Source organism: Lissotriton vulgaris, chromosome 12, assembly GCF_964263255.1.
Source record: "Lissotriton vulgaris chromosome 12, aLisVul1.2, whole genome shotgun sequence".
Classification (NCBI taxonomy): domain Eukaryota; kingdom Metazoa; phylum Chordata; class Amphibia; order Caudata; family Salamandridae; genus Lissotriton; species Lissotriton vulgaris.
The window spans coordinates 702,300,007-702,320,515 of record NC_141700.1 but is presented as its reverse complement, the minus strand read 5'-3'; the positions used below and the strand labels follow the sequence as shown (position 1 = coordinate 702,320,515).

The 20,509-nt window shown below is 45.5% G+C and overlaps 1 protein-coding gene across 1 annotated transcript in view; it reads right to left on the bottom strand.

Annotated features, from left to right (window-relative positions):
* The window catches only part of LOC147678039 (uncharacterized), a 360,244-nt gene that overhangs the window by 225,992 nt on the left and 113,743 nt on the right, over positions 1–20,509 (bottom strand). Inside the window, exons 2-3 of the mRNA XM_086945608.1 lie at positions 2,525–7,073; positions 693–2,425 (exon numbers count right to left, since the gene is read on the bottom strand). Of these exons, the coding sequence (XP_086801734.1) occupies positions 693–2,425; positions 2,525–7,073 (6,282 nt within the window). The remainder of the gene's footprint in view (positions 1–692; positions 2,426–2,524; positions 7,074–20,509) is intronic.

The following is a 20,509-nucleotide window of genomic DNA, read 5'->3' as shown; positions in this document are numbered from 1 at the left end:
CATTCTTGTCTAAAATGACTACCTCCGTTAACCAACCGTCATAATATTCAGAATATTGTGTGAAAAGGTAATTCCACCAAGCACTGTTTTCACTTCACACCAAGGACGTAGAATAGAAGCTTACAAAAATATTTTTGTAATCCCACCGAAACTATTTGCATCTGTGCTGCTAAAATTTCCAAATGTATTTTGCTTTCATCCATCATTATTTTTATCAATTCCTTGCCTTATCAAGTCAGTTGAATATTATATTTTCCAATCCATAAGCAACATATTATTTGTGTTCTTCGATTCAAACATGTCGAGTATTTAATTGGTTTGAATTTTAACATTTTTAGGTTGCTTTCTTTTTGTGAAAAGACTTGGCTAGACCATGCTCCTGGGAAGTAATCACTTTGTTCTCTTTAGGTGCTTAATATGCTACTGTCGGAGGTCAGTGTTGACAACAAATGTTTCAGGACCTCGAAGAGGAGACATGTCTCCACTAATCCTCATGTCCTCAAATATGGAGCAAATGTGCATACATAACTGTGTCTAATTTGACAAAGATTGTGAAACACATTGTACAATTGCCACCTAAAAATATATATACATTTATAAATGAGACTTAAAGTGAACATAAATAGAAACCACATACACAATATTTTAAAACACACACAATATTTTTTTTCAAAGATTTTAAAGGGACATACCTGGCGTTGTTTTGGTCGATGTAGTACTGGTTGTTGAAGGCGTGGGAGTAGTGCCCGTAGTTGTAGGAGTAGAAGTGGTGGTCGTTGAACGGATAGTAGTGGTAGGCATACTTGTAAGGGCAGAAGTGATAGTTGTCGGGACACTAGTGATAGACACAGTTTTAGGGGTAGAAGTGGAGGCGGTGGTTTTACGTGTGGTAGTTGTGAAGGCGATTGTAGAGGTAGAAGTGATGGTGGTTGAAGGGGCAGGGGTGGTGGGCGTAGTTGTAGGAGTCGAAGTGGTGGTCGTTGAACGGATAGTAGTGGTAGGCATACTTGTAAGGGCAGAAGTGATAGTTGTCGGGACACTAGTGATAGACACAGTTTTAGGGGTAGAAGTGGAGGCGGTGGTTTTACGTGTGGTAGTTGTGAAGGCGGTTGTAGAGGTAGAAGTGATGGTGGTTGAAGGGGCAGGGGTGGTGGGCGTAGTTGTAGGAGTAGAAGTGGTGGTCGTTGAATGGATAGTAGTGGTGGGCATACTTGTAAGGGCAGAAGTGATAGTTGTCGGGGCACTAGTGATAGACACAGTTTTAGGGGTAGAAGTGGAGGCGGTGGATTTACGGGTGGTAGTTGTGAAGGCTGTTGTAGAGGAAGTGATGGTAGTTGGAACAGAAGGAGGCACACTAGCTTTAGAAGTGGTCGGGGAGGTGGTAAATGTATGGCCAGAGGTGGAGGTAGTTCTAGGAGTCATATCTGCAGACGTAACATTAATAGTACTAATGACAGTAGAAGTGGGATTTGAAATAGGGGCAGTGGAAGTTGACTCAGCTGTAGTAACAGTGGAAGTTATAATTGGAATAGAGACAGTGGCGGCTGACTGTGTAGAAGTTTCACGGGAGGCTGGCTTTGCAGTACTGGCAGTGGAAGTAGTGCTTTTGGTGGCGAGAGAGGATGTTGGCTCCTCAGTCGCTTTCATGCCTGTAGTAGTGGCAGTGAAGAGTGACTTTGTAGTAGCGATAGTGGATGTTGGTTCTGCTGTAGTGACAGCAGATGATGCATTTCTTGTAGTGAATCCAGAGGATAATTGTGTCAAAGTGACTGAGGGGGTTGCCTTTATAGTAGTGGCTGTTGAGTTTAGCAGACTTGAGGTGACAGCAGAGGTTGGTTCTGCAGCAGTCACAGAGGTTGCTGCTAATGTTAAGACAGTGGATGATGCCTCTGCAGTAGTGACAGCAGAGGGTGTCGCCCTAGTATTAATGGTAGAGGTTTCTTCTTCAACAGTGGCAGTGCAGAATATCCCTGCAGTAGTAATATTTACTACTGTGCCTACTGATGTTCTAGAAGAGGAAGTCTGTGGTGAAGTAGCACTGGAGGTGGGCTGTGCACTCTTAACCGTTGAGGATGTCTCTGCAACAGTGCCAGTGAAGGGAGGAACTGTAGTAGAGGAAAATGAAGTTGGTTCTGTAGTAGTGATACGTGAGATTGGCTCTGTGGTAGGAACGTGGGATGTTGGCTTTCCAATAGTCCCAATGTGAGTATTGCCTTCAGTACTGACAGTATAGGTTGGCTTTGCAGGAGTGGCAATCGAGGTTTTCCCTGAAGTAGTGACAGGGTAGGTTGGCTCTAAAGTTATGGAAAATGGGGTTAAGACAAGTGAAGTTGCTTCTGCTGTAATAACCGATGAGGTTGATATGTTTGTTAAGTAAATAGAAGATGTCTCTGCAGTAATGACAGCGGAGGTTTCCTTTGCAGTACTAGTAATTAAGATTGGCTCTTTTGTAGTAAAAGTGGTGGTTGGGTCTGCAGTAGTGATGGTCAAGGGTGATTCTGTATTAGTATCAGTGATGTTTCACTCTGCTGTAGCTACAGACGATGTTGGATTTCCAGTAGAGCTAATAGGACTATTGTCTGCAGTAGTTACTGCCGAGGTTGAATCTTCATTGGTAATAGAAGTGGCAGATTCTGCAGTAGTGACAGTTGAGGTTTCCTTTGCAATAGTAGTCAATATGGGCTCTGTAGTGTAAACAGTGGAGGTTGGTTCTGCAGTAGTAACTGCCACTGATGATTCTGTATTAGTGACAATGGTTATTGGCTCTGCTGTAGCTACAGAGAATGTTGGATTTCCTGCAGTGCTAATAGGATTATTGTCTGCAGTAGTTAATGCTGAGGTTGAATCTTCATTGGTAATAGAAGTGGCTGATTCTGCAGTAGTGACAGTTGAGGTTTCCTTTGCAATAGTAGTCAAGATGGACTCTGAGGTGTAAACAGTGGAGGTTGGTTCTGCAGTGGTGACTGCCAGTGACGATTCTGTATTAGTGACAGTGGTTATTGGCTCTGCTGTAGCTACAGAGGATGTTGGATTTCTAGTAGTGCTAATAGGAGTATTGTCTGCAGTAGTTACTGCTGAGGTTGAATCTTCATTGGTAATAGAAGTGGCGGATTCTGCAGTAGTGACAGTTGAGGTTTCCTTTGCAATAGTAGTCAATATGGACTCTGTAGTGTAAACAGTGGAGGTTGGTTCTGCAGTAGTAACTGCCACTGATGATTCTGTATTAGTGACAATGGTTATTGGCTCTGCTGTAGCTACAGAGAATGTTGGATTTCCTGCAGTGCTAATAGGATTATTGTCTGCAGTAGTTACTGCCGAGGTTGAATCTTCATTGGTAATAGAAGTGGCTGATTCTGCAGTAGTGACAGTTGAGGTTTCCTTTGCAATAGTAGTCAAGATGGACTCTGTAGTGTAAACAGTGGAGGTTGGTTCTGCAGTAGTGACTGCCAGTGATGATTCTGTATTAGTGACAGTGGTTATTGGCTCTGCTGTAGCTACAGAGGATGTTGGATTACTTGTAGTGCTAATAGGAGTATTTTCTGCAGTAGTTACTGCTGAGGTTGAATCTTCATTGGTAAATGAAGTGGCAGATTCTGCAGTAGTGACAGTTGAGGTTTCCTTTGCAATAGTAGTCAAGATGGACTCTGTAGTGTAAACATTGGAGGTTGGTTCTGCAGTAGTGACTGCCAGTGATGATTCTGTATTAGTGACAGTGGTTATTGGCTCTGCTGTAGCTACAGAGGATGTTGGATTACTTGTAGTGCTAATAGGAGTATTGTCTGCAGTACTTACTGCCAAAGTTGAATCTTCATTGGTAAAGGAAGTGGCGGATTCTGCAGTATTGACAGTTGAGGTTTCCTTTGCAATAGTAGTCAAGATGGACTCTGTAGTGTAAACAGTGGACGTTGGTTCTGCAGTAGTAACTGGCAATGATGATTCTGTAATAGTGACAGTGGTTATTGGCTCTGCTGTAGCTACAGAGGATGTTGGATTTGCTGCAGTGCTAATAGGAGTATTGTCTGCAGTAGTTACTGCCGAGGTTGAATCTTCATTGGCAATAGAAGTGGCTGATTCTGCAGTAGTGACAGTTGAGGTTTCCTTTGCAATAGTAGTCAAGATGGACTCTGTAGTGTAAACAGTGGAGGTTGGTTCTGCAGTGGTCACTGCCAGTGACAAGTCTGTATTAGTGACAGAGGTTATTGGCTCTGCTGTGGCTACAGTGGATGTTGGATTTCCTGCAGTGCTAATAGGAGTATTGTCTGCAGTAGTTACTGCTGATGTTGAATCTTCATTGGTAATAGAAGTGGCTGATTCTGCAGTAGTGACCGTTGAGGTTTCCTTTGCAATAGTAGTCAAGATGGACTCTGAGGTGTAAACAGTGGAGGTTGGTTCTGCAGTGGTGACTGCCAGTGACGATTCTGTATTAGTGACAGTGGTTATTGGCTCTGCTGTGGCTACAGAGGATGTTGGATTTCCTGCAGTGCTAATAGGAGTATTGTCTGCAGTAGTTACTGCCGAGGTTGAATCTTCATTGGTAATAGAAGTGGCGGATTCTGCAGTAGTGACAGTTGAGGGTTCCTTTGCAATAGTAGTCAAGATGGACTCTGTAGTGTAAACAGTGGAGGTTGGTTCTGCAGTAGTGACTGCCAGTGATGATTCTGTATTAGTGACAGTGGTTATTGGCTCTGCTGTAGCTACAGAGGATGTTAGATTTCCTGCAGTGCTAATAGGATTATTGTCTGCAGAAGTTACTGCCGAGGTTGAATCTTCATTGGTAATAGAAGTGGCGGATTCTGCAGTAGTGACAGTTGAGGTTTCCTTTGCAATAGTAGTCAAGATGGACTCTGTAGTGTAAACAGTGGAGGTTGGTTCTGCAGTAGTGACTGCCACTGATGATTCTGTATTAGTGACTGTGGTTACTGGCTCTGCTGTAGCTACAGAGGATGTTGGATTTTCTGCAGTGCTAATAGGAGTATTGTCTGCAGTAGTTACTGCCGAGGTTGAATCTTCATTGGTAAATGAAGTGGCGGATTCTGCAGTAGTGACAGTTGAGGTTTCCTTTGCAATAGTAGTCAAGATGGACTCTGTAGTGTAAACAGTGGAGGTTGGTTCTGCAGTAGTGACTGCCAGTGATGATTCTGTATTAGTGACAGTGGTTATTGGCTCTGCTGTAGCTACAGAGGATGTTGTATTTCCTGCAGTGCTAATAGGAGTATTGTCTGTAGTAGTTACTGCCGAAGTTGAATCTTCATTGGTAATAGAAGTGGCGATTTCTGCAGTAGTGACAGTTGAGGTTTCCTTTGCAATAGTAGTCAAGATGGACTCTGTAGTGTAAACAGTGGAGGTTGTTTCTGCAGTAGTGACTGCCAGTGACGATTTTGTATTAGTGACAGTGGTTATTGGCTCTGCTGTAGCTACAGAGGATGTTGGATTTCCTGCAGTGCTAATAGGATTATTGTCTGCAGAAGTTACTGCCGAGCTTGAATCTTCATTGGTAATAGACGTGGCTGATTCTGCAGTAGTGACAATTGAGGTTTCCTTTGCAATAGTAGTCAAGATGGACTCTGTAGTGTAAACAGTGGAGGTTGGTTCTGCAGTAGTGACTGCCAGTGATGATTCTGTATTAGTGACAGTGGTTATTGGCTCTGCTGTAGCTACAGAGGATGTTGGATTACTTGTAGTGCTAATAGGAGTATTGTCTGCAGTAGTTACTGCCGAGGTTGAATATCCATTGGTAAATGAAGTGACGGATTCTGCAGTAGTGACAGTTGAGGTTTCCTTTGCAATAGTAGTCAAGATGGACTCTGTAGTGTAAACAGTGGAGGTTGGTTCTGCAGTAGTGACTGCCAGTGATGATTCTGTATTAGTGACAGTGGTTATTGGCTCTGCTGTAGCTACAGAGGATGTTGGATTACTTGTAGTGCTAATAGGAGTATTGTCTGCAGCAGTTACCGCCGAGGTTGAATCTTCTTTGGTAAATGAAGTGGCGGATTCTGCAGTAGTGACAGTTGAGGTTTCCTTTGCAATAGTAGTCAAGATGGACTCTGTAGTGTAAACAGTGGAGGTTGGTTCTGCAGTAGTGACTGCCAGTGATGATTCTGTATTAGTGACAGTGGTTATTGGCTCTGCTGTAGCTACAGAGGATGTTGGATTAATTGTTGTGCTAATAGGAGTATTGTCTGCATTAGTTACTGCTGAGGTTGAATCTTCATTGGTAAAAGAAGTGGCTGATTCTGCAGTAGTGACAGTTGAGGTTTCCTTTGCAATAGTAGTCAAGATGGGCTCTGTAGTGTAAACTGTGGAGGTTGGTTCTGCAGTAGTGACTGCCAGTGATGATTCTGTATTAGTGACAGTGGTTATTGGCTCTGCTGTAGCTACAGAGGATGTTGGATTACTTGTAGTGCTAATAGGAGTATTGTCTGTAGTAGTTACTGCCGAGGTTGAATCTTCATTGGTAAATGAAGTGGCTGACTCTGCAGTAGTGAGGGTATTTGAAACTGTTTCTGCAGCTGTGGTATCCGTATTCAAATCTCCAGTTATTTTACCAGTGGTTGTTTCTGCATTTGTGCCAAGAGGTGTTGAGAATTCACTTGTGACAAACATGGTTGTGCCAAATGTATCAGTAGAAGTGTAGTCGTCAGTTGTGGTATCTGCGGGTGTGCGTGTATTATCAGTCTCAGCAGTGCTGTCTTCAGTTGTGATGTCTGCTGGTGTGAAAGTAGTGGTGTCTTCAGTTGTGACATCAGGGGTGTCTTCGTCAGTAGTGGTATCTTCACTGGTCTGCGAGTCTATGGGTGCAAGAGTGCTTCCATTGTCACTCTCTACCATTGTTGCATCAGAGTTTTCATCTGAAGTTGTGGTAGAAGTGGTGTTCCTTTGGGGTGTGATTTCGGAGGCTTCAGGTGCGGTGGGCACTGCTGCACTCCAGTATTCACCCATCGCTGCTCTCCTTTGGAGGAAATGTGCTTCTCCAGACTTTGTTTGCTGGCTGGCAGGGCTCTGAAGGGCCTTTTGATTGACAGGTAATGGCTCTACTTCTGCTGCATCTTTCGATCCCCATCTCCATGTGTGGGCTTAAGGAGATAAACAAACAATTAAACTTACATGAAGTCCTTTTAAACTTATTTTGCTCTTTACACAGCCTGCCACTAACTTATACAGTCAGACAGAAAGAAAATAGTCCAAATCAATTAACGTATACCGATTCAATTGAAACTACCCCAGCGTATCTATCAAGAGGATGTGGGTAAGTATTACTTCTAAAGACAGGGAAGAGTACACACAATCATATACATTTTTCATTACACACAAAGAAATACACGTAAATGTATGCATTTCAGATTGTATTGACAGTGTCAACAGTATAAATACATTATTTAGATATGGTGGTCGCTTCAAAAACTGTGACTAGGTGCTCAGGTACAGTACTTGTGCGTAAACCTTAAACAACAAACGACAAGTGTATTTGTGGTCTTGCATTTGAAACAGAAAGCAAACTAAAAGTACCATAATTATATTAAAAACGTGACTAAATATGTTACCTGATAGTCACTGGTCAAATTTTGAGCTATTTGCTTTGGTTTCCATTTCCAGTAAAGACAGATCTATCAGCCACATTATCGAACGATTCAGTGAGCAGGAAGAAGTGCACCGGCCCTCCCTAGCTAGGGCGTGGCAACTGTAGGAGGGGCCCCTGGTGGTGTGACTGACATCACCCACTTTGGGCAATGGAGCAGGAACATCTTTGAAATAAAATGTCTCTGTCAGTCAAATATGTCTCTGTCTGTCAATCACAATTAGGAACTACTTCAGTTGAGGGAGGTCTCTGTGTTGCTCATGAGAGACAGAGATGCTTTAGAGGACTACATTTGCATCAATCAATCAAGCATACATTTATATAGCGTGTTAATTAACCCCTAGGGGGGCCTCGAGGCATTGCAACTGTTTGCTGCTGCGTGGAGGTTGGTTTGGTCATTCATACATCAGGGGCCAGATGTAGGAAGGCAAATACTGGTCGGTAACGGACGATTTCGGCTGTTACCGACCGCTATTTGTAGTTTGGAATGTAGGGGCATGTTAAAATACAGATTGGGTAATTTTACCGAATCGGTAATTTTACTGATTTGGTAAAATTACCAAATCTGTATTTTGACATGTAGGTAGCACTGTAATCAGTGCTACAGGGGTTTAAGAATTTGTTATTTACCACCAACTAGAAGTTGGTGGTAAATAATGAAAACCGTTTAAAAAGATTTTTTTTTGCTTTTAAAACAGTGCCATGTTGCAGATTATCATGCCCTAAGGGCATGTATGTCTGCAACATGTGCACCCATGCACAATTGAGGGGTGCAACAGGGTGTCAAAGTGACACTCTGCCACCCTTCTATGTTTCCCCCAATTACCGAATCGGTATCGAAGCATACCGATTCGGTAATTAAATCGGTAAAATTACCTACATCCCGATTGCCAGTTCTTAAATACCGAATTGGTATGATTCGGTATTTAAGAATCAGTAATCTGGGATTACCTACATCGGGCCCCCAGTCTTTAATTCTCTTATGAATTGCTGGAACAATGTGCTCCTCCCTCCCACTGACTGCTAAGGCTCGCCCCGTCTTTGGAAGAGCTGTGACCGTCCTGACTCCGTCAGAAACGGTCGCTCCCCACGCCCCCTGGTCTCTCCTGGGTATTGTTGTTGCTGTTTGCTCGCATTTCTTTGCTGCCTTTAATATAACTGTTGCCTGCTTCCTCATTTGTGCTTTGCTCACATTACCTCTTGCCATTGTTTACATTGCTCGCATTGCCTTAAAGAGTGTCTGGGCCGGTTTATGTCGGAGCGCTCGCATTGCATATTTGATTTTAAATAATAGTGCCTGATTGTGCTAGTGCCACTGCCCACAGCGTAATTCCGATTTGTGCCCCAACCTGTTCCGGTTTCGCTTTAGCTGCCATGTTGTTGTTGTTGTGCCTCGGAGCCCGTCCTCTCCACCCTGCTCCCGCCTCCCAGCTGCTCCTCCCTCGCTCCGCCCCCCTCCACTATCCACTTATGAATGATGCATCTGCGTGCAGCGTCCACGCGCAGTGGTCGCGCCCCATGCGCGCCGAAGGTGCGCCAAAGGTAAGCCCGTCCGCACCTGGACCGTGCCCAGCGCCAGACCCCCTGGCCCCCGCAAAATCCACTCCGCCCGCATACCATACAACGCCGCAACCCTCTCAGCCCTTAACCCCGGCCGCCCACCAAACTGTTACCAAGCCACCCCAGGACACACCCATGGACCCTTCACCTGCCACTCCTGCAAGTTTGACTGCATCAGGACCCACACCAAATCCACAGACTCCAATCAGAGCTCCGACACTAACCACCTAAAGTGCATCCTGCTCAACACCCGCTCGGTCCACAGACACGCCATTGAACTCTGGAACCTATTCGACACTACATCGCCTGATGTCGCCTTCCTTACAGAAACCTGGATGAACGCCTCATCAGCACCCGAAATCACCATAGCCATCCCGGACGGCTACAAGATCATCCGAAAAGACCGCACCAACCAAACAGGAGGAGGCATCGCCATCATCCATAAGAACACCATCCGCATTACGACCAGTTCCGACGACTTCCTCTCTACCGTCGAACACCTTCACTTCCAGATCCACACCGACCCCAAGACCACACTCGGAGGCACCCTCATCTACAGGCCACCAGGACCCCGCACACAATTCAGCGAAGACATCACTGACTTCATCAGCCCACACTCCCTCCCCTCCGAGGACTACATTCTACTGGGAGACCTCAACTACCACCTGGAAAAGAAAAACGACTGCAACACCACCACCCTTCTGGACAACCTGGCCAACCTCGGACTCGAACAACTTGTCATTACCCCCACCCACTATGCCGGACACACGCTCGACCCAATCTTCACCTCCAGCAAGCACATCTCCTTCAATCACACCACAGCTCTCCACTGGACGGACCACAGCTGTGTTCACTTCAACTACAAAAAGACCACGACCCACAACCCCCCACAACCTATTCCCCGAAGAAACTGGAACAAAATTACTATCGACCAGCTCTTCTCATCGCTTCACCAAAACCCTCCTGCCAAATCATCGGACCCAAACCAAGCAGCCACCAACCTCACACAATGGATCACCCACAGCGCCGACGAACTAGCACCCTTGAAAAACCATCAAATCAAGCAAGGTAGCAAAAAAGCCCCCTGGTTCAACGATGACCTTAAGAAATCCAAGAAGTTATGTCGCATCCTCGAGAAAGCCTGGAGAAAAAACCCAACCAATGACAACCTGACCACCTTCAAGAACGCCACCCGCAAACACCACCAACTGATCCGATCCACCAAGAAATCAGCATTCAAGGATCGAATTGACAACAACGCCCACAACAGCAAGGAACTATTCAACATCATCAAAGAATTTACCAACCCCACCGCAGGCACCAACAACATCACTCCCTCCCAAGACCTCTGCGACTCCCTAGCCTCTTTCTTCTGCAACAAAATCGCCGACATACATAACAGCTTTGAAAACCAGTCCGCAGACCAGTCCACTCCACCCACCTCCGAACCAAAACCCCCCTCTAACAACCTTTGCGCCTGGAACCCAATCACCACTGAAGACACCATCCGCCTGATGAAGTCCATCCACTCAGGATCGCCAACCGACCCATGTCCCCACCACATTTTCAACAAAGCAGACTCCATCATCGTACCTCATCTCCGAGACGTCATCAACTGCTCCCTCAACTCTGCCACCTTCCCGGAAAGCTGGAAGCACGCCGAACTCAGCGCCCTTCTGAAGAAACCCACAGCAGACCCCACTGAACTTAAGAACTACCGCCCCATATCGCTCCTCCCATTCCCTGCCAAAGTTATTGAGAAAGCCGTCAACAGTCAGCTTGCCGCCTTCCTCGAATCCAACAAATCCCTCGACCCCTCACAGTCCGGCTTCTGAGAAAAACACAGCACCGAAACCGCCCTCATCGCAGCAACAGACGACATTCGTACTCTACTGGACAACGGAGAAACAGCTGCCCTCATCCTACTTGACCTTTCCGCAGCCTTTGACACAGTCTGTTATAGCACCCTCATACAACGCCTCAGCAACGTCGGAATACAAGGAAAAGCATTGGACTGGATCATCTCGTTCCTCGCCGGAAGAACCCAGAGAGTCCGCCTCCCCCCTTTTAGATCAGAGGCCACCAAAGTCATCTGCGGCGTACCACAAGGATCATCACTCAGTCCCACCCTCTTCAACATATACATGAGTCCCCTCGCATCCATCGCACGCCAACACAACCTCAACATCATCTCCTATGCAGACGACACCCAGCTGATCCTCTCCCTCACCAAAGACCCAAACATCGCCAAAACCAACTTACACGAAGGAATGAAAGAAGTAGCCGAGTGGATGAAGAACAGCCGTTTAAAACTGAACTCGGACAAAACGGAAGTCCTCATCTTAGGATCATCCCCCTCTGCCTGGGACGACTCATGGTGGCCACCGACCCTGGGAACCGCACCCATACCTACGGACCACGCACGTAACCTGGGCTTCATCCTGGACTCCTCCCTCTCGATGACCAGACAAGTCAACGCCGTCTCATCTTCATGCTTCAACATCCTACGCATGCTCAAAAAAAATCTTCCGCTGGATCCCCACTGAAACAAGAAAGACGGTCACCCATGCACTGGTCACAAGCCGACTGGATTATGGAAACACCCTTTACGCCGGAACCACAGCCAAACTACAGAAAAAACTCCAATGCATCCAAAACGCCTCAGCTAGACTCATACTGGACATCCCCCGTCAAGGTCACATTTCCGGTCACCTGAAAGACCTCCACTGGCTCCCCGTCAACAAGCGAATAACGTTCCGTCTCCTCACCCACGCACACAAAGGCCTCTATGACCTAGGACCCGAATGCCTCAACACGCAACTGTCCTTCTACACCCCCACCCGCCAACTACGATCGTCCAATCAAGCCCTCGCCGCAATTCCGCGCATCCATAGATCCACCATGGGGGGAAGATCCTTCTCCTACTTAGCGGCCAAAACCTGGAATTCTCTCCCCACCCACCTCCGCCTTGTACAGAACCACCTCTCCTTCAAAAAGCAACTAAAAACTTGGATATTCGATAAGTAAAGTACCCCCCCTCCCCCAAGCGCCTTGAGACCCTCTGGGTGAGTAGTGCGCTATACAAATCTTTGAACTTGAACTTGAACTTGAACTTGAACTTCAAGGCGTTGACAGCCAGTTGCAAGAAGGAGCGTCCTCAGCTGTTGCCTCAATGAATCCATGGGGTGTCTGTGAGGGAGAGGGAAGCTGAGCAAAGGTTTCTTGACTGTTGGTGGAAGGTCAGACGTTTGATGATGTATGCTGGTCATTCATTGTGCAAGGCCTTGTATGCATGGATCAACATCTTGAATCTTGCATCTCTACGGATGCCACATTCATGTTGACTGGGATTACACACAGTCTAATAATTGAAATTCCAAGTAGCCTAAACTGGAAAGAAAAATTCAGGCACTAACATTTTCACTTGTGGAAATGCAAGTTTAATCAGCAACTCTAATTAAGAGACTCTGGAATTGAAAACGATATTTTTCAACGTATGCAGTTCATATCCACTTGAATAAAATGCATTTGAATCATGCCCTGGGTAGTTTAGGTGATCTGGGGCCACATGAATTCGACCATGAAATGAACATTCAATACCATTCAAATAAAGCTGTGTTAAGATAGGCTGAAGGCCACGTGGCCCGGGATAAAAGACGAAGAATATGCCACTTACAATGAGCAGGATAGGAACCATTCTATCAGTTAAGTCTGCCTAATGCAGCTTCCCTCAATCATAATTCACATAGGCTGGAATCAGCTAGACCTTGTTACATCTTTAAGCCAGTGTAACACCATGTTCAGAAGGGCTGCTAAACATCGTATTTGTGGAGATGTTGGCCCCCCCAGATTGCCCAGAGGGATGCCTGGTGTACTGATGGGAAGGGCGGTGCTCCTCATACCTGAGCAGCAACCAGGTGGGGTGATGCTATTCCTCCTACTAATTAGGGGAGAAGATTGAAGGAATTTGAGAAAAATATACAGGTGATATTTTTCCTTTTGCTGTACAGTAGCCATTAACATCTAGGTCCTGAAGAAAGCAGTGACATATTTAGAGTCACAATTGCTGAAACATGTTGACCCTACTGACTGGCAGATGTTATGTTAAATCTGCTTGTTTTTTCACATTTTAATTAGGAGTATTGAGGGAACCCAATAAAATTTTCGCTAATCCACTCAATAATTACCTAATTTGAATATTGCACCTTTTTCACAAATTTATTTTTGGCACTGTAATTCAGCTACCCACAACAAATAATTCTCTGGTCCTCTTAGCACAACTTTGGATTCTTCTGAAGTTGTTTTTCTATCAATACTACACTGATAGACATACTGCACCTTCTCCTGGGTAAGGAGAGCCCAAATGATGTAGGGCGGTACCGGGCGGGAGCTGATGGGCACTTTTTCCAAATTTGAATTTGAGTGCAGCATGACACATAGTCACAATAAATTGTTCATCTCATAGCACTGTATTTTATGTTTTCACAGTAGGATTGTAGTTTCTCTCTGACCCTCAGATACTTCTTTCGTTTATATAGATGTTATTTCACCACAAACTACTGAAAATGTCTGACCTGCAGAGGGTGGCTCTGAGTCCCTTTAGCAGTTTCCTGGTTCACTCATTTTACTGGTGAAGAGATTTCTTTCACATGAAATGAAGGTCATCCTCAGACGACCATATGTTTACGGAAGGTAGGTAACATGATTTTTGTTGTTATCTACTGGACACTATTGTTGATGGTTCTACGGTCACATGATCAAAGTGTTTTTATCTTTAGGAGGAGTGCATATTCGCAGGGAAGAGATGTGGCCTAAAGGCCACAGCTGCCAACTGTGGAACTGAGAATCCAGGTTCGATTCTAGGCGAATCCCAAAATCTGAATTTGTGAAACGTAATCTGGTGCTCATGTAAAGTGCTCCAATCCCCTTAGGCCAAGCTTGCGCTATATAAAAATGTTGGAAATAAAATGTAAGTGCATCTCTTTAGTTAGACGAGTCAAATATTCTTCACTTTCCTCCCTTTGACTGGGTATCATGCATGTGCACATGGGTGAGCTAGTCACTATTTGCTTTCACAAGCTAGACAATGGTAGACACTGCTGCATGGAGCGTGCTCCCTTCAGGCTGATGCTAGGTTCTGGCATTGGATGTATTGGCCCAGGGTTGCTTTAGATTAGAGGCTCATGAAGTAAGACAGGGGCTGCCTGAGCAGTAAGAGAACATATACCAAGCGGTAAGAGAACATATACCAAGCGTGGACAAGCTGCACGAACCATGCTCAATAACATAATTCCAGTAGTGCGAGCATCACAAGCGGCCATCCCGCCATTCACTTTTGTCATCAATCCTGGACACTAGAGATGTAGGTCACGAAATACCGGTCGGTAAAGGCCGAAATCAGCCGTTACCGACTGGTATTTGGTGATTGAGATGTAGGGGGCCAAAATTTTACAGAATCAGTAAATTTACCGATTCAGTAAATTTACCGATTCTGTAAAATAATGATTCAGTAAATTTACCAAATCGGTAAATCAATATGTAGGTGGCACTCCAAACAGTGCCACAGGCCCCTAAGAATTCGTTATTTACCATGTAATTCTATTGCATGGTAAATAACGAATTCTTGTATACATGCACATCTGTGCATGTACACCTGTGCCATGTGGCACACAGACATGCCCTAAGGGCATGTCTGTGTGTCACATGGCACACAAGCCTGAATCAGGGGTGCAACAGGGTGTCAGAGTGACACCCTGTCCCCCTTGTCAATTCGGTAATTTTACCGAATCAGTATTTACTCATTCGGTAATTGCCATTGGTTCCTATGGTCCTCAAGGCCCATAGGAATCAATGGCAATTACCGAATCGGTAAATACCAAAAGAACTGGACTTTGCTTTTGAATCCTCCAAGAGCCTGTGTGTCCTTGCCTCCTGCTGAAAGTCTTGGGGCCTTCAAAGATTTCATCTGCAGCATCCCTGTACTCCGTAGCTGGGAGTTCTGACCTGCCAAGTGGTGCCAATTCCAGTTCTGTGTCCTTGGAGGTAGTTCCTGCTGCAAAAAGACTGCAAACTCATTGCATCATTCTTCCAGAGCCTTTTGTTTCCAATGCAGTAAGGTTGTGCAGGAGAGGTTCCCACGCCCCCCTGCTGTGCAGCCAAATAAATTGATACAGCACCTGTTAGCAGCTCGAATAAGCAACACAGCCCAAGTCCAGGGCACTGTGTCTCCGACATCTGAGGCCACCGCACTGACTCTGACTCAGGCCTTCTGAGTGGATGAAAGAATCAACGCAACTCCGGTCTGTGTCTGTAAGAATCGACGCAGCGCCTGTTTGCCGCCACATCAACCTTCAGCATATCTGGATTTCCTCACATTGCACCTCTTCACCAAGTTTTCCACCGCATGACACCCAGACCAGAACGTCTTCGGATGACAATGCAGCACTTCTCCTGTGTGCAGCAGAACTGATGCATTGCTTCCCCAGGGATTCAATAACCGATGCAACGCTGTGTTTTCCGATGCTTCTCTCCTATGGGGCTATTTTTCCTTGTGTATTTTGATGCATCAAATGTACTGAAACCTTCAAAAAGTGGTAATTTGAGTTATAGATATTGGATATTTGTCATTTTGGTCTTGTTTGGCTTAGATAAAGATTACTTACGGGGTCATTACAATGGCGGCAAGACGGCCCCAACAGGCTGTTGGCGGCGGTCTCACTGCACTGGGAGGTTAATTGATTTGCCCACAACCACAAAATCTATTTCTCTTGCTTCACTCTACTGCACAATTCTCTCTCTAACTCTCTCTAACTCTCTTTCGTTCTCTCTCATTCTTTTTCTTCACTCTACCTCTCACTTATATATGAAAAAAACTGTTTCTCTAGATACCATCTCTCGCTTTCCATCAGTTTCGCACTCACGTAGTCTTTCTCACATAAGTTAAAAAAATATTGCATTACAGCACCAATAGTTCAAACTCTATAAAAAATGTGAGACCTATTGCATTGCAAATGCTTGTTCTAAACTGGTGTGGTGTCCATTTGTAGTGTTGTTACTGTGGTACTGTGTGTGCTATGTACAAATACTTTACAATTTGCCTCTGAGATAGGCCTGACTGCTCCTGCCAAGGTACGAAGGGGGTGAGCAGGGGTTATCTTTGGTGTGTAACTGCCTTAGCCTGACTAGAAGGAATGATTCCTACATGGACAGGGTGCATACCAGTACCAACTAGAAACCCTCATTTCTAACAATCGGCCTCCATTTAAAAAAAACAGTGTCAGCCCTGATGGTGCTATACACATTATGCTCCAATGTGAGCAAACTCTTCACAAGATTAGAAAGAAACATCTGGTCCCACATTACATGAAGCTTGTGGACTGGAAAAGCTAAGGGGCAGATTACGATCTCGTTAGGAAAGGCTCCAAACCGGATTCGGATGAAGTGGTTCCGATTCAGAGCCTATGTTTCCGACCGAATCGTCCACCTTTCTCTACGACCAAGTATGATGCAAGGAATCCATCCGTGCAGACCGAATCGTTTCCGAACGCGATTCAGGCAGTCTGACTCGTTTCAAGCAGTATTGTGCAGCTCAATGGGGACGGTTTCTGAACGAGTGAGTACGATGACCGATTCGCACAACCGTACCAACTCGGTTTTGATGAGACCAAACAGTTTTGGGAATCAGACTTTTTAGGGTCCTGTAGCAGGCCCGCCTTCACCCAGGGCATCTGAATCAGTTGCAAGGGGATACCCATGGTCCCCCCTTTCCATGCATCCACAGTGGAGTAGGCACCAATGGGTGCCTGCCACAGGGTGCACGCTTTTCCGCACTCACCCATTTTCCAATGGGAGCCTCTGTTCACGTTGGGTACACATGCTCCCATTTGAATTCAATGGTAGTCTGACCAAATTGTATCTGGATGCATCCTGATGCATTGAAATCGCTTGGTCGGACTCCCCTGATCCAAGTTGTTAGAAAAGCATTCCGGAACCTATTCGGTGGGAATGCTTTCCTAATGAGATCGTAATCGGCCCCTAAGTGGAAAAGTGGTTTGCAATTAGTCTTTTGTTACTGGCAAAATATTTGTTTATTAATCAGTGTGAATAGAAAGTTGTGTTAAAAATTCCTTTCATGCATACCAAGCACATGAAACTTAGACTGGGTTTTGCTGCACCTACACAGAAACATTGCACAAGCTTTAAAAGTGTAACCTTGTATCTACCATGTCTAAACACATTAGAATGAAAACGTGAGGCAGTTGCTCACAAGAACTGTATCAAAGTGCTCCCAGTCTTGGCAGCACTGGCAGATGAGGGTGGCAGGTCCCTCCTAGAGGATGGGGTTTATTTATTATTTTATTTAATTAGAGGCTTATATAGCGCAGGACTCGACCCCCGAAGGGGTTACTCCGCTCTTGGTTCACCCTATGTGCTAAGGACCGCGCTCTCATGGGTACGCAAAGAATCATGCTGTCTGAAACAAAAAAACATCTTCAGAGCTTTCCTGAAGGCAAGATAGTTAGTGTTTTGTCTCAGATTAAGAGGAAGTTTGTTCCAGAGGCTGGGGCCCGAAAACGAAAGCGCTCAGCCTCCCAGTCGCGCCTTTCTGATTGGCGAAACCTGTAGCAAAGATTGATTACTGGAGTGGAGGGTACATCCGGGGTTTATAAGGGGTGAACTTTTCAGCCAGGTACTGAGGGCCTGAGCCAAAAATGTTTTTATGAATGACACAGCAGGTTTTAAACTTGACCCGTTGCCGAACGGGCAACCAATGAAGTTTCTCCAAAAGGGGGCGGGATGGAGTTCTGGGCGGGGCATTTATAACCAACCTTGCCGTGGTGTTTTGAGCCACTTGTAGCCTGCTCAGTAGATTGTCATTAGCAGATAAAAGAAGACCGTAACAATAATCCAAATGGCTAACTACAAGGGCTTGGACAAGGGCCTTTCTAAAGTTGTCTGGCAGAAAAGGGAACACGCGTCTCAGGAGTCCGATTACCCGAAAGCAGGAACCAGTCACCTGATTCACGTGTTCCTTAAACGATAGTCCTTGGTCCAGCCACACGCCTAGGTTTTTCACTGTCTGTTTGGGACTGGGGACAGGCCCCAGGCCCAGTGGCCACCAATCTGGTGACCACAGAAGAGGAGCCTCCCCAAAAAGCATGACCTCGGTTTTCCCTACATTGCATTGCAGGAAATTAGAGGCCATCCAGCAGGACACCGCTCTCATACCTTCAGCAAAAGAGTGTTTAATTGCAGGAGTGAGGGTCTGGAAGGGAAATAAAAGCTGAATGTTGTCAGCATACGACACCGGAGTAAATACATGCACTGTCACAAGGTCAGCTGGGGGGCCACATACACATTGAATAGTGTAGGGCTTAGGCACGAGCCTTGTGGAACCCCCTTAGTGAGCTCCGTAGATGTAGAACGAAAGGAGCCAAGGCTGACACTTTGTGAGCGGCCTGAAAGAAAGCTCTCTAGCCAGGACAGAGCCAAACCTCCTACCCTCACCTCCTGCAGACGACTGAGAAGTATATCATGTGATATCATGTCGAAGGGTGCGGACAAATCCAACAGCACCAGAATCATAGAGCCCCCTTTATCCTGTGACATCCTGATGGTATCAGTCACAGAGAGGAGCGCTGATTCTGTGCTGTAGTTGGATCTGAATCCCGATTGGGAATGATCCAAACCTCCCGACGCCTCGATTAAATTTGACAAATGTGTGTTAACATGCTTCTCAGTCATCTTGCTCAAATACGGCAGAAGGGAAATGGGGCGGAGGTTAGAAAGGCCTGTCCATGGCAGGACAGAGTTCTTACGAATAGGATTTACTAAAGCTTTCTTCCATTCTTGTGGTACCCGGCCCTCCCCAAGAGAAAGGTTCATCAGCGTCTGAATCATAGGGCAAAGTAGGTTGCCTAAAGAGGCAACCATTTTAGCAGGCAAAATATCCAGAGGGGACCCTGTTTTAATTTGGCCCATCAATGAATAGAAGTCACTCTGACTGACCGCTGGAAAGGCGGTAAATGTGCCAGTAACATGTATGGGAGAGGAAGGAGGGGTGATGAAAGAACTACCCTTAGGGTTTGTAGCCTTTACAATTTTGTCATAAATCAACTTGATTTTGATTTTAAAGAAAAGAGAGATGTCATCGCACAGAGATTGAGAGGAATCATCAGGACTTTCACAGGCCATAGGTTTTATAAAAGTCTGCAAGATCCGATATAGTGCCTTGGAGGAGTTGCCGGCTTCCGCCAACTGAGAAGTAAGGTCGTTCTTCCTGGCCAGCCTAATATTTTTGTGATATAGAGACAGGGCGTCAGAGTGATTTTTTCTACTTTCCTCAGAGTGTGTTTTCCTCCAAGTTTTTTCCAGTTTCCTGCAGCCCTGCTTTTCCAATCTAAGTTGTTCAGTGTACCATGCCTCCTGACGGGATGCAGGACGCTGTTTGAACAGTTTCATGGGGGCTAGAGAGTCAATCGCAGCTAAAAGATCAGAATTGAACTTAGATAGAGCGGACTCCACATTGTCAGATGCTAAGATGACGGGTTCCACCAATACTTTCTGGAGTTTATCCAATGTCACTTTGTGCCACTGTCTGCACCAAAAAGAAGGAAGGGAAAGCCGTTTGTTAGGTTTATCCAAACCAAGAAGTGAAAATTCAATTATGAAGTGGTCTGACCTATTTACTCGAGTCGAGGGTCGGCATAGTATCTTAGAGCAGTTAGAGAAGATCATATCCAAAGTATGGCCTGCCACATGTGTAGGGCTATTATTTTGTTTTGCACGCCCTAATAAGGAAAGGTCTGAAAACAAAGATAAGGTCTCAGAATGATTGGGAAGATCGCCATGTATATTAAAATCCCCCAGAAGAAGGAAATCCTCTCTGGCTTTAAATTGAGGGGCCAGTAGTTCAGTAAGGGAAAGTGTAAAAATGGGACTTGGCCCTGGCGGGCGGTAGACCAGTGCCCCCTTCCAATGAGTTTTGGATGCAGAACTGATCCTGAAGATCATAACTTCCATCAAGGAGCTACTCCTTTGTTCCACTATAGAAACATTCAGCCCTTCATTATAAACAATGGCAATACCGCCCCCAGTTTTGACCGATCGGTCAAGCCTTAAAATGTTATATCCTGCAGGGATTTGCAAAGTAACAGCGGGGACCGTATGCGGTTTTAACCAGGTTTCAGTCAAAAAGCAAATTTCGGGTTTTGCAGTGGAGATAAGGTCCCATAGTTCAATGTGGTGTTTGGGTAAGGAGCGGATGTTAAGAAGAAGACTCTTCAAGCCAGTCGACACCGGTAGTTCCCCACTATTGCGCCCAATAGAAATAGTAGTATGAGATGCCTGAAATAGACAATAAAGACACGCAAA